The 18662-nt window shown below is 45.0% G+C and overlaps 1 protein-coding gene across 1 annotated transcript in view; it reads right to left on the reverse strand.

Annotated features, from left to right (window-relative positions):
- Positions 1-1498: 1498 nt before the first annotated feature.
- The window catches only part of nr2c2 (nuclear receptor subfamily 2, group C, member 2), a 347317-nt gene continuing 330153 nt past the window's right edge, over positions 1499-18662 (reverse strand). Inside the window, exons 14-15 of the mRNA XM_041191833.1 lie at positions 2474-2579; positions 1499-1673 (exon numbers count right to left, since the gene is read on the reverse strand). Of these exons, the coding sequence (XP_041047767.1) occupies positions 1499-1673; positions 2474-2579 (281 nt within the window). The remainder of the gene's footprint in view (positions 1674-2473; positions 2580-18662) is intronic.

Below are 18662 nucleotides of genomic sequence, written 5' to 3' on the forward strand. Positions count from 1 at the left end.
TGTGCATAGTGAGCAGAGTGTGGCGTGACCAGAGTTTGCAGTGAGTAGTGTTGATAGTGAGCAGTGTTTACATTGAGCAGTATGTAGTGAGCAGTGTTTACATTGAACAGTCAGTGCAGTGAGCAGTGTGTGCAATGAACAGTGTTTGGAGTGAGCAGTGTTTGCAATGAGCATTGTGTGGAGTGAGCAGTGAGCACTGTTTACATCAAGAATTGTGCATAGTGAGCAGAGTGTGGCATGACCAGTGTTTACAGTGAGCAGTGTGTGTAGTGAGCCATGTTGATAGTGAGCAGTGTTTACATTGAGAAGTATGTAGTGAACAGTGTTTGCATTGAACAGTCAGTACAGTGAGCAGTGTGGGCAGTGAGCACTGTTTACATCAAGAATTGTGCATAGTGAGCAGAGTGTGGCGTGACCAGTGTTTGCAGTGAGCAGTGTTGATAGTGAGCAGTGGTTACATTGAGAAGTATGTAGTGAGCAGTGGTTGTATTGAACAATCAGTGCAGTGAGCATTGTGTGGAGAGAGCAGTGTGTGGAGTGAGCAGTGTGTGGAGTGAGCATTGTGTGGAGTGAGCATTGTGTGGAGTGAGCAGGGTTTGGTGAGGAGTTTGTGCAGCGAGCAGTATGTGCAGTGAGCAGTGTGTGTAGTGAGCTGTGTTTGCAGTGCACAGTGTTTGCAGTGAGCAGTGTCTGTAGCGAGCAGTGTGTGTAGTGAATCGTGTGTATAATGAGCAGTGTGTGTAGTGAGTAGCGGGTGCAGTGAGCAGCGGGTGTAGTGAGCAGTGTGTGTAGTGAGCAGTGTGTGTAGTGAGTAATGGGTGCAGTGAGTAATGGGTGCAGTGAGTAGTGTGTACAGCAAGCTGTGGGTGTAGTCAGCAATGTTTGCAGTGAGCAGTATGTGTAGTGAGTAGTGTGTATAGCGAGCAGTGTGCGTAGTGAGCAGTGTGTGTAGTGAACAGTGTGTGTAGTGAGTAGTGGGTGCAGTGAGCAGTGTGTGTATTGAGCAGTAGTTGTAGTGAGCAGTGTGTGTTGTGAGCAGTGTGTGTAGTGAGCAATGTGTGTAGTGAGCAGTGTGTGTAGTGAGCAGTATGTGCACTGAGCAGTGAGTGTAGTGTGCAGTGTGTGTCATGAGCAGTGAGGGTATTGAGTAGCATTTTTTACTTGTTCGTTCATGGGATGTGCGCGTCACTGGCAAGGCCAGAATTTATTGCTCATCCCTTACTGCCCTTGAGAAGGTGGTGGTGAGCTGCCTTCTTGACCTGCTGCAGTCCATGTAGTGTAGGTACACCCACTGTGTTATTAGCAACAGAGTGTGTAGTGAGCAGTGCGTGCAGTGAGCAGTGTGGGTACTAAGCTGTTTGTGTAGTGAGTTGTGTGCAGTTCATTAATTTTCTCTCTGTTCAGGAGGAATATCCTGGAATCTGCTTTCCTCTTCCTGGTCATTAGAGCTGCTCAGCTTGCTCAGGAGTCTGGTGTCTGGAAACTGAGCAGTGCGCAATCACGCTGATGTACCGATGATCTGGCTGTTGTATTCTGCAGTTTCCATTCTCAGGATGTAAGGAATTATACTGTCAATCTGAACATTTCCAATGAGGCCAGTAAAGAAGAGCTCCTCTGTGATGCTGGAATTCATCAATCGAAGAGCTGGGAGACGGAGTAGGATTCGGGCCAATCTGTCAAGTTGAATCAATCATATTTTATTGAAATTCTCTTGGTTTTCCACTTAACCGTCCTGCTAATGTTAATGTTGTGATAATGATGGATCATGTTGCTTTGTGCATGAATTTAAATGAATGAATGGACATATTCCTTCCTGAATCAATGAGGGAGTGGTGTTTATCCAAGTATATTGGATAATGAAAGGCAGGCAGCTAGTTTATTAACAAAACCCTTGTCTTTACATATTTACATAGTGCTGACAACCACACATCTCTGCCCCTACATTACCCCCAAAATGATAATCAAGACTCTCCCTGTTTACAATCTTATATTGGACAATCTGCTTCCCTGCTTAATGCCAGGCTATTGTGGTCCTGCACTCATTGTGAAGAACCATTACACAGCTGCTTCTCCATTTCTTCAGTCTTTTGAGCACTGAACAGGCTTATTGCACTCAAACAGTTCAGCCTGTATTTGTGCTACATTGCAAAATAGTGAAATTGCAACATTTTCTCTGAACAGTAGATGCCTTGTTTGATTAAAAAAACCTTCTAAGTAAGTTCTTTCATTTCAACACATTACACTCTACCATCCAACTGATCTTTCTTTTAAATCTCTCTCATAGATCACATAAATAGCAAATTAGGAACCACTCCTATACTGCTCAACTGTGTTGAGGGCACAGCTGTAGAAACAAACTATCCCTGATACACTGTGAGTTGAGGTGAAAGATGTGGCTGAGGATTAAAACTGATGTTGACTGGTGTGAGAATGTGTGAAAGCCTGCAATATTGTGTTTGTAACTGGGTCCTACCTGTAGCTATCTTCAGGATATGTTTTTTGCACGTAATCTTGTAATTCCATCTGTGCTTTGTCTTGGAACTTTCCAATCTGACTTGTATTACTGAGCCCTGGGTGATCTAAAGGAGAAGGGTACAAGTTAAGTCAATAATTCTACAAGAAACTCCTCAAACCTCCAGCAAAGGTTCTTTATTTCTAAAGTAGGACATTCGCCTGTGAAAAGAACATCAACAGCAGCACGAGATAAGTCACGTGGCACAATATTGGAAAATGTAAATGAACAGAGACCTTGATGTCTCTCCACACAAATCCTCAAGATGGCAGGGAATGTTGAGAAGGTGATTTAAACAGCATATTGGTCTCGGGTTTGTAAGTACAGAAACAGAATATAAAAGTAAAGGTTATGCCTCAGCTGGAGTATTGGGGAAAATTCTGGGCACCACACTTCAGGCCTGAGAAAGGCTGCACAGGAGATTTACCAGGATGTGTCCAAGCATGAGGAACTTCAGTTATGAGGAGAGATTGGAAAAGCTGGGCTATTTATCTTGGAAAAGAGGCGACCTGATAAAGCTTTTCAAGATGATAAGAGTTTATAGAGAAAGGTTATTCTCTCTGGAGAGTGAGTCAATAACTAGGTCATAGATTTAAAATCATTGGCAAAGGATCTAGATGGGAAATGAGGAGAAATTTTTCACTTAGAGACTTGTTGGGACCTGGAATGCTATACCTAAAAAAGGTGGTGAAAACTGATTCCGTAAGTCATTTTAAAAGGGAGGTGGGCAGGTTCTTGAGGATGAGGAGCTTTTAGGGTTACAGTCAAAAAGCGGGGAGGAAGGACTATATACCATTGCTCTTTCAAAAATCCAGCACAGGCATTATGGGCCAAATGGTCTTCTTCTGTGCTGTAAGTTTCCATGATTCTAAGGCTGATGCCCTTGAAGCAAAGATTAAGCAATGAGCTGTTCCACTGGTTGGATAGACCCACTATGGAAGCAGATTGATATTCAGTCAGGTGGGATTGACTCTGTTTGGCCTCAACATTGGCTCAGGGCCCTATGAAGTATCATGTCATCAGGTGAAACACAGTCAAGGAAACATCTTGATGATTACCACCAACCGTCTCCTTCAGCTGATCTATCAATACTCCACCACATGGAACAGCACTTTGAAGAAGCAAGGACATAAAATGTACTCTGGGTGGGGGACTTCAATGCCCATCACCAAGAGAGGCTCAGCAGCACCACTACTGATTAAGTTGGATGAGTCCTGAAAAACATCTGCCAAGCTGGGCCTGTGGCAGGTGGTGAGAGAACCAACAGAAGGAAGCTAACTGCTTGTTAACCATTTTTCACTGTTACCTGTCACAAGCTTGACTATCCATGATAACACTGAGCTCTCTGTCATGACAGCAGTAATAGGAGTGATCCATGTGAAGACATAATCTCATTTTCACTGTCAGAAAACCCTCCATTGTGCAGTGTGGCAATGTCACTGTGCAAATGGGATAAATGGCGGATGGATCGAGCAGCCCATCATCCATGAGACCTGTGGGTTCTTGAAGCACACTCAAAATTCACAGCAAATCCCTGTTATAACAATGTAGTATCTGAAGGTATAGCTTCTCCTACAGGGGTCACGTGACTGTTCTTGGAGGCTCCGACCAATAAGCCCTAAGCGGGGGTAATCTGGGAGGCAGGGCTTCTTGTTGAGGACCTGATTCAAGCATGTGGCATCTAAAAAGCTCTCTGTAATAAAGTTATCTGTTTCTGGTTAAAACCATCTGGTACGTCAAGTCATTTGGTGACGAGGGTAAAATAGCTCTGACGCTGCACCTCACCCTGTGAACATGAGTACATCGCATCTTAAGAAAAAAGAAAAGATTACCCATAAGTCATGCCACTCTTCAGCAGAATAGATACTTATGATGTGGCTACAAAAGACTGGAGCCAGTATGTAGAGCACCTTGGTTTTTGTTTCGTAACGAACAAAATTACCACAGAGGACAAACAGAAAGCCATCCGTTTGAGTGTATGTAGCAAGACATACAATCTCATCCGCAGCCCGACGGCGCTGAACTCACCCGATTTTAAGTCCTTTAGTGGACCTCGTGAAAATGCATTACCAGCCAAAGCTATCTGTAATAATGCAGAGGTTTAAGTTTAATTCCAGAGTAAATGCCCCAGGAGAGCCCATTGCAACCCATATAGCGAAGTTGTAGCAGTTGTCTGAGCACTGTGACTTCAGAGATACACTCAATGATATGCTGCGGGGTCAATAAGATTGTGGAATTCACGACGATGCCATTCAGCGCTGTTTACTCACAGAAGACAACATCGATTTGAAGTGCACCATAGAAATAGCACTCGCTAAATAGTGCTGCGAGAGATTTGCAGCCTTGTCAACATGTACAACATGACGCTGTTCTTCAGGTGGGATGGGAACTTACGGCCGGGCGTGGTGCGAAAACCAGAGACACAGTAGCGAAGCGAGAGACAATGTCCCCTGTTAGAAACATAAAAAGGCTTAAAAAAAAACATCTCAGCAGCGACTCAAAGGTTAATCTGTTATAGATAAGGGGGTGACAATGTACTGGACGCCTGCAAATTGAAGGAGGCAGAATGCCATTACTGCCATAAGAAAGGTAATGCAATAAAGCAATGCAGGGCGAAATCAAAACAGCCCTTCAGGCAGCAAATCAACATAATTGAATTGAATAATACAACAGAACCCGAAGCTGCTGAGACCAACATCTATTCCTTGTACAACATCACAGCAGTAAAAACTGAGCACATGGCCAATCTGGAAGAAGTGCTAAGAAGATTCTTGGAAACCGGTGTCTTTTCTGGGCATGATCAATTATTATAGTCACTTCTTGCCAAACATATTAACAGTATTAGCAACCTTACACTTGTTGTTAAAAAAGAATCATTGTTGGTTGTGGAATTCAAAACAGGAAGACTTTGAGAAAATTAAGAAGCTATTACCATTCATTATGTTTATTGGTACACTATGACCCATCTGGTATTAAGAACTGGTATTAACATGTGATACACCTCCTTATGGTGTGGAAGCTGTGTTATCATGTAGGATGGAAGATGGATTAGAAAGACCAATTGGCTATGTCTCCAGAATCCTTTCCAGAGCCAAGAAGGGTTATTGCCAACTAGAAAAGGAAGGTTTATCAGTGATATTCGGAGTGAAGAAATTCCACCAGTATCTGCATGGATGACATTTCACCATTTTGTCGGACCATAAACCATTCATGGGTTTAATCAGTGAGGATAAAGCCATTCTGCCAATAGCATCTGCAAGAATTCAATGTTGGGCTTTGATATTATCTGTGTATGAGTATACCTTAATGCACTGTCCTGGCTTGCACATTGCAAATGCAGATGCACTCAGTCATCTCCCATTCCCAGATAGCATTGTACGTGCTCCTGTTCCACAAGAAGTTGTGCTTGTACTGAATTTCTTGGATTCTTCGTCTGTGTATGCAAAGCAAATTAGAAATTGGATGAACAGGGATCCAATTTTGTCAAAAGTCAGAGACCTTGTATTGCAAGAGTGTTTAAATTCACCAGTGTCTGAAGGGATGAGTCCATTCTATAATAAAAGCAAAATACTGCGGATGCTGGAAATCTGAAACAAAAATAGAAAATGCTGGAAAAACTCAGTAGGTCTAACAGCATCTGTGAAGAGAGAAACAGAGTTGACATTTCAAGCCTGTATGACCTTTCTTCAGAGCTAAAGAGAAGTGGAAATGTTATGAAATGTATACTGTTTAAGGGAGGTGGGACAGGTGGAGCTGGATAAAAGGCCAGTGATAGGTGGGGGCAAAGGAGGGATTGACAAAGATGTCATGAACAAAAGGACAAAGGGAGGGTTAATGGTAGTGGTAAGGGCTAAAAAAAGATCCTGATAGTGGCATTAAGGTAAGAAAGCAGAATGTGAAAATGGCAGAACAAGCTCAGTGAAAGAACAACATGGAACAAGTAACAGATGGCCCTAGTGGGTGTGGGGCGAGGGGGAAAGGATAGAAAATGGGATAAAAAGGGGATATAACAATGAATAAAAATAAAAATAAGTGGATAAAAAATAAAAATGGATTTTGCAAAAAAGGATTAAAAAAGTGAAGATAGAGGAGAGAGTTCATGGTCTGAAGTTTTTGAAATCAATGTTAAGTCCGGAAAGTTGTGATGTGCCTAATCAGAAGATGAGGTGCTGTTCCTCCAGTTTGTGTTGAGCTTCCCTGGAACATTGCAGCAGGCCAAGGACGGACATGTGGGCATGAGAGCAGGAGGGGGTGTTGAAATGGCAAGCAACAGGTCATGCTTGCGGACAGACCGAAGGTGTTCTGCAAGGCAGTCATCCAGTCTATGTTTGGTCTCCCCAAAGTAGAGGAGACCACATTGGAAGCAGCAAATGCAGTAGACCAAATTGAAGGAGGTGCAAATGAAGTGATGCTTCACCTGAAAGGAGTGTTTGGACCCTTGGACGGTGAAGAGGGAGGAGGTAAAGGAGCAGGTGCTGCACGTTCTGCGATTGCATGGGAAGGTGCTGTGGGAAGGGGATGAGGTGTTGGGGTGATGGGGGAGTGGAGCAGGGAACGGTCTCCTGAGGGAACGGTCTCTGCAGAATGCTGACAGGGGGGTGAGGGGAAGATGTGTTTGGTGGCGGCATCATGCTGGAGTTGGCGGAAATGGCAGAGGATGATCTTTTGAATGTAGAGGTTGATGTTGTGAAAAGTGAGGACAAAGGGGGTCCCTTTCATGGTTCTGGGAGGGAGGGGAAGGTGAGAGGGCAGAGGCCCAGGATTTGAGTCAGACATGGCTGAGTGCCCTGTCTATCATGGTGGGTGGGAAGCCTCAGTTGAGGAAGAAGGAAGACATGTCAGATGCGCCGTTTTGGAAAGTGGCATCATCAGAACAGATGTGACAGAGAAGCAACTGAGAGAATGGGTGGAGTCCTAACAGGCAGCAGGGTGTGAGGAGCTGTAGTTGAAGTAGCTGTGGGAGTCGGTGGGCTTGTAATGAATATTGGTGGGCAGTCTAACACCAGAAATGGAAACAGAGAGGTAAAGGAAGGTAAGTGTCAGAGATGGACCATGTGAAGGTGATAAGAGGGTTGGAAATTGGAAGCAAAATTGATAAATTTTTCCTGGTCCAGATGAAAGCATGAAGTACTAATGGGAGAGGGCCTGAGTAGGGCTGGAACAAGGAATGTTCCACATACCCCATAAAGAGACAGGCATAACTGGGGCCCATGTGGGTACCCATAGCCACACCTTTTATTTGGAGGAAGTGAGACAAGTTTAAGTTTAATGAGACCATCCATGCCCGAAAATCAGAGTTAAGTCGTCAGGATGGAATCTTGTTGTGTGGATCAAGAGTTGTCATCCCTTTGCAAGGAAGAGAATCACTCTTGATAGAGCTTCATTGTGCGCATCCAGGCATATCAAAGATGAAAATGCTTGTGCCAAGCTATGACTGGTGGCCAGGCATATACAGTGACATTAAAAGCATGGTCAAGCACTGTCTCGGGTATCAGCAACAACAGAAGTTGTCTGTTTTAGCTCCACTGCATTCGTGGGAGTGGCCTGATCGACCCTGGGTTAGACGACATATTGATTGTGTAGGACCATTCAGAGGTACCATGTTTTTTATGGATTGTAGATGCGCATTCTAAGTGGATGGATGTGTATGAAGTCAGGTCACCGACATCGAGCGCAACTATCGAAAAGTTGCATCAATGTTTTAGTATACATGGCCTATCAGAAGTCATTGTTTCTGAAAACAGTACGTCCTTACCAGTACAGAGTTTCATAGGGTTTCATAGATTCATGAGTTTAAATGGAATCAGAGTAATCAAAAATTGAATCGCGATATTCATAGCAAAGCTCGAAGATTCACTGTAGGAGACGCAGTTTTCATAGGGAATTTGGAAGAGGACATTGTTGGTATAATTGTCTCAGAAACTGGTCCCTTATCTTTCCAGGTGGAAGCAGAAGACTGAATTGTTCGAAAGCATATGGCCCATCTTTGGACTAGAGAGACATTCCAACAACCAGCCATTTTGCCTGTGATTAACGTGAAACCATCAATCCATGAGGTGACAAATCAACCTAGAATAGACATGCCTGATGTCTCAGTAGAGTTGCCAAACCCAGAACTGCCACTTTCTAATGATATATCTGGTGCTGCAGTTCCTGATCTTGTCGATCCAGTGGGAGAACTTCAAGTGATAGAGCTACACCGCTCTAATCGAATAAGGAAACCACCTCAGAGACTTTCTCTTTAATAATCTGAATGTTGTATATATGTATATGTTGTGGGATATTCAAATGTTCTCTGTAAATAGAAACTATAAAAAAAACTAAAAGGGGAGGAAATGTAGTAACTGAAGGTATAGCCTCTCCTACTGTCTAATAGGGGTCACGTGATTGTTCTTGGAGGCTCCGACCAATAAGCTCTAAATGCGGGTAATGGGAGGGAGCTTCTTGTTGAGGACCTGGTTCAAGCATGTAGCATCTGAAAAGCTCTCTGTAATAAAGTTATCTGTTTCTGGTTGAAATCTGTCAAGCCATTACGAGGAACAACTTCTTGTATGTTTAAGGTGCCTTTAATGTAATAAAACAAAGGTGCTTCGCAGGAACATTATAAAGCAACATAAACCACATGAGCCACAAGACCAAAAGCTTGATAACAGAGGTAGGTTTTAAGGAGCATCTTAAAGGAGAGGTAGAGAACCGAAGAGGTGTAGGGAGGGAATTTTTAAAAATCATTCCTGGATTGTGGGTGTCACTAACTAGGCCAGTATTTATTGCCTATTCCAACTTGCCCTTGTTCAGAGGGTAGTTAAGAGTCAACCACATTGCTATGTGGTCTGAAGTCACATGTAGGCCAGACCAGGTAAGGACAGTGGATTTCCTGCCCTAAAGTGCATTTGTGGTCATAATCAGACTTAATTCCAGGTTTTATTGAATTCAAATTTTACCATCTGCCATGGTGGGATTTGAAATCAGGTCCCTAGAACATTACCCTGGGTCTCTGGGATACCAGCCCAGTGACAATACCACTACGCCACCGCCTCCCCATTAGAGAGGAATTCCAGAGCTAGGGCTCTAGGTAGTTAGAGACCAGTGGTGGAGTGCTTATAATTGGAATGCTCAAGAGGCCAGACTTAGATGAGCGCAGATATCGCAGAAGGTTGTGAGGCTGGAAGAGATTACAGAGATAAGTAAGGGCAAGGCCATGGAGGGATTCGAAAGCAAGTCGAGAATTTTAAAATCGAGGCATTGGTAGACTGGGAGCCAAGGTAGGTCAGCGAATATGGGGGTGAACAAGCATTCAAGTTTTGCACCCCTCAGTACAGCAGTGCTGGGTATTCTGTAAGTGTACCTTTGAGGTGTGTTTGTACTGCCTAATGTCCAACTCAACAATAATAACTCTCAGCGGGCCAACCAACAGTCTCTCTTTGTAATCAGAAAAATATGTTTGATTTCTTTCTTCATCAGCCCCTCCAATCTTTTTGAAGCCAGATCAAGAAAACACCTGGAGGGGTGAGGCCACATACAAATCTTTAAGCTGCATGATTTCTCAGTCTAATGAGTGTTCTAACCAGGCTTATTTCATTCAATCAGAACAGCCTGTATTTGTGTTAATGCAAAATAGTGAAATTGTAACATTTCCCCGTAGCAGTAGTCTGGTGTGATTAAAGAAATTAACTTTAAATAAGCTGTTTCATATCAACTTTCTCAGTGTGGACAAAATGTGGAAAATTGCCCGGTTATGTCATGTACATCTAAAGCATGACAAATCCAAACTGATCAATTACTGCCACATCAGTCTACTCTCGATCATCGGTAAAGTGATGGAAGGAGTCATCAACAGTGCTATCAAGCAGCACTTCTTGGCAATAACCTACTCATTGATGCTCTGTTTGGGTTCCGCCAGGGTTACTCAGCTTCTGACCTCATTACAGCCTTGGTTCAAACATGGACAAAGAGCTGAACTCCAGAGGTGAGATGAGAGTGACTGCCCTTGACATCAAATTATGGCATCAAGAAGCCCTAGCAAAACTGGAGTCAATGGGAATCAGGGGAAAGCTCTCTGATAGTTGGAATCATACCTAGCACAAAGGAAGATTGTTTATGGTGGTTAGAGGTCAGTCATCTCACTTCCAGGACATCACTGCAGGAGTTCCTCAGGGTAGTGTCCTAGGCCCAATCATCTTCAGCTGCTTCATCAATGTCCTTCCTTCCATCATAAGGTCAGAGATGGCCATGTTCCCTGATGCATAATGTTCAGCACCATTTGCAACTCCTCAGATACTGAAGCAGTACATGTCCAAATGCAACACCTGGACAATATCCAGGCCTGGACTGACAAGTGGCAAGTAACATTCACACCACACAAGTGCCAGGCCATGCCCATCTCCAACAAGAGGGAATGTAACCATCGCCGCTTGACATTCAATGGTATTACCACTGCTGAAACCCCAACTATCAACATCCCGGGGATTACCATTGACCAGAAACTGAACTCGACTAGCCATATAAATATTATGGCTACAAGAGCAGGTCAGAGACTGGGAATTCTGCGGCAAGTAACTCACCTCCTGACTCCCCACTTGCCTGGATGAGTGCAGCTCCAACAACACTCAAGAAGCTTGACACCATCCAGGATAAAGCAGCCCGCTTGATTGGCACCCCATCCTCAAACATTCATTCTCTCCACCATCAACCAACACTGGCAGCAGTGTGTACCATCTACAAAGATGCATTGTAGGAACCCACCTAGGCTCCTTAGGCAGCACCTTCCAAATAACGACCACAACCAGAAGGACAAGGGCAGCAGACACATGGGGACATCACTACCTGCAAGTTCCCCTCCAAGCCACTTACCATCCTAACTTGGAAATATATTGACCGTTCCTTCACTGTCGCTGGGTCAAAATCCTGGAACTCCCTCCCTAACAACAGTGTAGGTGTATTGACGCCACATGGACTGCAGTGGTTCAAGAAGGCAGCTCACTGCCACCTTGTCATGGGCAATTAGGGATGGGCAATAAATGAAGGCCTAGCCAGCAAAGCCCGTATCCCATAAATGAATAAAAAAAGTTACAGTTAATAGAGCTCTAAGGGCATAGAGACGGGATGGGGGAATGGGACTGACTGGAAAATTCTACAGGGAATTGACATGGAGCCATTGGCTGAATGGTCTCCTTTTGTGCCATAATGATGATGATGACGATTCTGTAACCTTCTGTTCAAAGATCTGACTGTAAGTAAGAGTGTTTCTGGTCTATAAATGTTATCCAGCTTGTGTTTATATGAGAGGAGAGGACCTCTGGCCAGGAAACCTTGTTGAAGGCCTGGGATCAGGGCCTTCCTAACACAGTGGTCTGGGTAACTGAGAAAAGTCATCTGACTGTTCTCTATGGCCTTTGGGAAAACAACTTCAAGACCATTTTAATCATATATTATCCTGTTGCCCTTTCATTGTGCTTTGTTTAAAAGCTCAACACTTAAACGCTACTATTTTCCAAATCTTTTCTGTGGAAAAACTGCCAAAAGTCCTGGGACAGAATTTAGGCCTTGTCAGGCAGGCTTGTTGGGGGTGGATGGGAGCAGTCAGGAAGCTGCCCGCAACTGAGGCCAGAAGGTGATTTCACGCTGGTGAGCCAATCAAGGCCCATCCAGCGTGAAACGTGAGCGGCAGTGCTCAGCACTGCCTGTGCGGGTGGGGGGTGTGGGATGAGGGCGAGCGGGGCAAGTGCAAACTTCACTGAGAATTTCACTGAGGCAAAGAGCTGCCTCAGGGAGATGAAGAGTTTTCAAAAACAAAAATTAGAAAAATGTTCTAAAACATGTCCCCTCATATGTTACTTGAGCAGGGACATGTTATTAATTAAATTTTAAAAAATTTATTTTATTTTTATTTGCTTTTGGAAACCTCATCCCACCCATGGATAAGGTTTCCTAAAAATGCAAAGGCTGCTTGGCCTTTTCGCCTGCCCGCTAACCGTAAGGCTGGATGGGCAGACAGAAATGTAATTTACGACTTTAATGGCCTTAACAGGCCTTTTGATTGTCAGCGGGCGCACTGCCGATTCCCGTGAGTGCCCACCGACTGAAATATCATCCCTGACGTCAACGCATGCGTCCACCTGCCAAGGTAAAAATTTTGCCCCTGATGTTACAATATCAGTCACTTTCCTGGTTTGATGGAATTTGTATGAGATGTCACAGAAACTGCACTAGACATAGCTTAGAATGAAATACCAAGCTATATGTGGATACTGTATAGCACAAAGTTAAACAGCCAACAGGGTAGGGCAAAACTATAAATAAAAACAAGGTTAGGAATATAGGAAGATCAGGACTGGGGGATTCCGCCTCTCAGGTCTGCTCTGGCATTCAATTGGATCAAGGCTGATCTGTATCAGAACTACATTTACAGACCTTAGCTTTGTATGCCTTGATATTCTTACCCAATAACAACCTATTAACAATAATAGCGAACAGAAAGTGCTGGAAATGCTCAGCAGGTCAAACAGAATCTGTGCAGAGAAACAGAGTTAACACTTCAGGTCAATGATCAGAAACAGGGAAAGTTAAAAATGTTTTAGGTCAGTAAAAGTAGAGAATGGAGAGCAAGAACAAAAGGCAAAATCTGTGATAGGATGGATGACGGGAGAGATTTAATGACAAAAGGGGTGGTGTTGCAGGGCCAAAAGGAGTAGTAATTGGAGAAGTGAAGAAAAAAGATGTGTCTAGAGGAGATGTGAATGGCAGAATGAAGAACAGTGGCGTTGAAAAGTAAAAACAGGAGAGTGAAATCGCAACTTGCAAAAAACCAGGAAACAAAATAGGGGCACAGGTTATGGTCTGAAAGAGGTGAACTCAATGTTGGGTTGGGAAGGCTGTATGTAAAGTGAGGATCAAAAGATGAGGTGCTGTTCCTCAAGCTTACACAGAGCTTCATTGAAACATTGCAGCAGGCCAAGGATAAAGAGGTCTGAGTGGTAGCAAGGTAGGGAATTAAAACGATAGGTGACAGGAAACTCAGTTTTCCATAAAGTGTTCACCCAGTTTGCATTTGTCTTTCCAGTAGAAGAGAACACATTGTGAGAAGCGAATAGAGCACTAAATCAAAAAAAGTAGACATAAATTGTTGTTTCACCTGGAAGGAGTGTTAGGGGCCTTAGATGCTGGGGGGGGAGGGGAAATAAACAGACAGGTGATGCAACTCCTGTACATTAATTCATTTACGGGATGTGGGCGTCTCTGGTTAGGGCTGCATTTATTGTCCGTCCCTAATTGACCTTGCGAAGGTGGTGGTGAGCTGCCTTCTTGAGCGGCTGCTGTCCATGTGGTGTAGATACACAGGTATAGGTGCTGTTAGGGAGGGAGTTCCAGGATATTGACCCAGTGACCCAGTGAAGGAATGGCGATATATTTCCACGCCCGGATGGTGAGTGGCTTGGAGAGAAACTTCAAGGTGGTGGTGTTCCCATGTGTCTGTTGCCCTTGTCCTTATAGATGATAGAGGTCGTAGGTTCCGAAGGTGCTGCCTAAGGAGCCTTGGTGAGTTCCTGCATCTTGTAGACAGTACACACTGCTGCTACTGTGTGTCAGTGTTGAAGGGAGTGAATGTATGTGGATGTGGTGCCAATCAAAAGGGCTGCTTTGTCCTGGATGGTGTCAAGCTTCTTGAGTGTTGTTGGACCTGCACTCATCCAGACAAGTGGAGAATATTCCATCACACTCCTGACTGGCGCCTTGTAGATGGTGAACAGGCTTTAGGAAGTCAGGAGGTGAGTTACTCATCACAGGATTCCTTGCCTCTGACCTGCCCTTGTAACCACAGTTTTTGATAGTAGGGGATTCAGCGATGGTAATGCCATTGAATGTCGAGAGATGATGGTTGAATTCTGTCTTGCTGGAGATAGTCATTGCCTGGCACTTATGTGGTGTGAATGCTATTCGCCACTTATCAGCCCAAGCCTGGATATTGTCCATGTCCAAATGCAGCAAGACCTGGACTGCTTCAGTATTTGAGGAGTCACAAATGGTGCTGAACATTGTGCAATCATCAACAAGTGTTCCCACTTCTGACCTTATGATGGAAGGAAGGTCATTTATGAAGCAGCTGAAGATGGTTGGGCCTAGGACACTACCCTGAGGAACTGTGATGATGCAGTGATATCCTGGAACTGAAATGATTGACCTTCAACAACCACAACCATCTTCCTTGTATGACTCTGACCAGCAGAGAGTTTCCCCTGATTCCCATTGATTCCAGTTTTGCTAAGGTTCCTTGATGCCACACTCAGTCAAATGCTGCCTCGATGTCAAGGGCAGTCACTCTCACCTCACCTCTGGAGTTCAGCTCTTTTGTCCATGTTTGAACCAAGGCTGTAAAGAGGTCAGGAGCTGAGTGGCCCTGGCAGAACCCAAATTGAGTGTCAGTGAGCAGGGTATTACTATGCAAGTGCCACTTGATAGCACTGCTGATGACCCTTCCATCACTTTATTGATGATCGGGAATAGATTCCTGGGTTGGATTTGTCCTGATTTTGTGCTATAGGACATACCTGGGCACATTGCTGGGTAGATGCCAGTATTGTAGCTATACTGGAAATAGCTTGGCGAGGGGGCACGGCAATTTCTGGAGCATAAGTCTTCAGTACTATTGCCAGAATATTGTCAGGGCCCATAGCCTTTGCAATATCCAATATCTTCAGCCATTTCTTGATATCATATGGAGTGAATCAAACTGGCTGAAGACTGGCATCTCTGATGCTGGGGACCTCCGGAGGAGGCCAAGATGGATCATCCACTCGGCATTTCTAGCTGAAGATTGTTGCAAATGCTTCAGTCTTGTCTTTTGCACTGATCGATTATCACTGAGGATGGGAATATTTGTGGAGCTCCTCCTCCAGTGAGTTGTTTTAATTGATGCTTATGTTGTTTGGCATGCAAGTAGTCTTGTGTTGTAGCTTCACCAGGTTGACACCTCATTTTTAGGTATGCCTGGTACAGCTCCTGGCATGCCTTCATGCGCTCTTCATTGAAGCAGGGTTGATCCCATGGCTTGATGGTAATGGTAGAGTGGGGGATATGCCGGGCCATGAGGTTACAGATTGTGTTTGAGCACAATTCTGCTGCTGCTGATGGCCCACAGCGCCTCATGGAGGCCCAGTCTTGAGTTGCTAGATCTGTTCAAAATCTATCCCATTTAGCATGGTGGTAGTGACACACAACACGATGGAGGGTATCCTCAATGTGAAGACGGGACTTCATCTCCACAATAACTGTGCGGTGGTCAAGCCTACCGATAATGCCATAGACAGTTACATCTGTGCAGGCTGGTTGATGAGGATGAGTTCAAGTATGTTTTTCCCACTTCTTGGTTTCCTCATCATCTGTTGCAGTCCCAGTCTAGCAGCTATGTCCTTTAGGATTCGGCCAGCTCAGTCTGTGCTGGTGCTACCGAGCCACTCTTGATGATGGAGATTGAATTCACCCAGCCAGAGTACATTCTGCACCCTTGGCCACCCTCAGTGCTTCCTCCAAGTGGTGTTCAATATGGAACAGTGCTGATTCATCAGCTGAGGGAGGGTGGCAGGTGGTAATCAGCAGGAGGTTTCTTTGCCCATGTTTAACCTGATGCCCTGAGACCTCATGGGGTCCGGAGTCAATGTTGAGGACTCCCAGGGCAACTTCCTCCCAACTGTTTACCACTGTGCCACCACCTCCGCTGGGCCTGTCCTGCCAGTGGGACAGGACATACACAGGGATGGTGATGGTGGTGTCTGAGACATTATCTGTAAGGTATGATTCTGTGAGTATGACCATGTCAAGCTGTTGCTTGACCAGTTTGTGAGACAGCTCTCCCAATTTTGGCACTAGCCCCCAGATGTTAGTAAGGAGGACTTTGCAGGATCGACAGGGCTGAGATTGCCGTTGTTGTTTCCGGTGTTTATGTCGATACCGGGCGGTCCGTCCGGTTTCATTCCTTATTGACTTTGTGGTGGTTTGATACAACTGAGTGGATTGCTAGGCCATTTCAGAGGGCATTTAAGAGTCAACTACATTGCTGTGGGTCTGGAGTCACATGTAGGCCAGACCAGGTAAGGACAGCAGATTTTCTTCTAAAGGACATTAGTGAACCAGATGGGTTTTAACGTCAATCGACAATAGTTTCATGGTCATTGTTATACTTTTAATAGCAGATTTTTACTGACTGAATTCAAATTCCACCATTAGCTGTGGTGGGATTCAAACCCAGGTCCCCAACGCATTACCCTGGGTAAAACAAAAACAGAATTACCTGGAAAAACTCAGCAGGTCTGGCAGCATCGGCGGAGAAGAAAAGAGTTGACGTTTCGAGTCCTCATGACCCTTCGACAGAACTTGCGTTCTCTGGATTGCTAGTCCAGTGACACTACCACTCCTCCACTGCCTCCCTCTGGCAAATGTAGAGGTGTTGTGGGAAGGGGAGGGGATATTGTGCGGGTAATTGAGGAGTGGAGTAAGGTGTAGTGTGGAGAAACAGTCCTTTGAAAAGCTGAAAAGGGAAGGGGAGAAGAAGATGTGTTTGATGGTGGCATCATGTTGGAGATGGTGGAGGATGATCCATTGAATACAGAGATTGGTGGGATGGAAAGTGAGCACAAGGGGAATCTTACCATAGTTCTGGAGGGAGGGGAAGGGGTGAGAGCAGAAGCGTGGTGGTGGGGCAAACATGACTGAGAGTCCTGTCAACCATAGTTGTGGGAACCCTCGGCTGAGGACAAAGGAAAACATCTCAGAATCATTAACATAAAAACAAAAAACTGCGGATGCTGGAAATCCAAAACAAAAACAGAATTACCTGGAAAAACTCAGCAGGTCTGGCAGCTTCGGCGGAGAAGAAAAGGGTTGACGTTTCGAGTCCTCATGACCCTTCCACAGAACTGATTGAATATTAGGAAAGGGGTGAAATGTAAGCTGGTTTAAGGTGGTGGTTGGGGTGGGGGGGCGGTGGGGGGAGAGAAGTGGTGGTTGTAGGGACAAGCAAGCAGTGATAGGAGCAGATAATCAAAAGATGTCACAGACAAAGGAACAAAGAAGTGTTGAAGGTGGTGATAATGGATATTGATAATGGATATGCAGGGCATACAAGATTTAAAAATAATGGAAATAGGTGGGAAAAGAAAAATCTATATAAATTATTGGAAAAAACAAAAGGAAGGGGGAAGAAACGGAAAGGGGGTGGGGATGGAGGAGGGAGTCGAAGATCTAAAGTTGTTGAATTCAATATTCAGTCCAGAAGGCTGTAAAGTGCCTAGTCGGAAGATGAGGTGCTGTTCCTCCAGTTTGCGTTGGGCTTCACTGGAACAATGCCCGCATGGGCCCCAGCTATACCTGTCTCTTTATGGGGTATGTGGAACATTCCTTGTTCCAGTCCTACTCCAGCCCCCTCCCACAAATCTTTCTCCGGTACATCGATGATTACTTTGGTGCTGCTTCATGCTCTCATCAGGACTTGGCAAAATTTATTAATTTTGCTTCCAATCTCCACCCCTCTATCATTTTCACATGGTCCATCTCTGACAATTCCCTTCCCTTCCTTGATCTCTCTGTCTCAATTTCTGGTGATAGATTGTCCACCAATATCCATTACAAGCCAACCGACTCCCACAGCTACCTCGACTACAGCTCCTCACACCCCGCTTCCTGTAAGGACTCCATCCCATTCTCTCAGTTCCTTCGCCTCCGTCGCATCTGTTCTGATGATGCTACCTTCAAAAACAGTTCCTCTGACATGTCCTCCTACTTCCTTAACCGAGGTTTTCCACCCACGGTCGTTGACAGGGTCCTCAACCGTGTCCGGCCCATCTCCCGCGCATCCGCCCTCACGCCTTCTCCTCCCTCCCAGAAACATGATAGGGTCCCCCTTGTCCTCACTTATCACCCCACCAGCCTCCGCATTCAAAGGATCATCCTGCTCCATTTCCGCCAACTCCAGCATGATGCCACCACCAAACACATCTTCCCTTCCCCCCCCACCGGCGGCATTCCGTAAGGATCATTCCCTCCCGGACACCCTGGTCCTCCATCACCCCCTACTCCTCAATCCCTACCTATGGTACCTCCCCATGCCCACGCAAAAGATGCAACACCTGCCCCTTCACTTCCTCTCTCCTCACCGTCC

Source organism: Carcharodon carcharias, chromosome 7 (genome assembly GCF_017639515.1).
Source record: "Carcharodon carcharias isolate sCarCar2 chromosome 7, sCarCar2.pri, whole genome shotgun sequence".
NCBI classification, from domain to species: Eukaryota; Metazoa; Chordata; class Chondrichthyes; order Lamniformes; family Lamnidae; genus Carcharodon; species Carcharodon carcharias.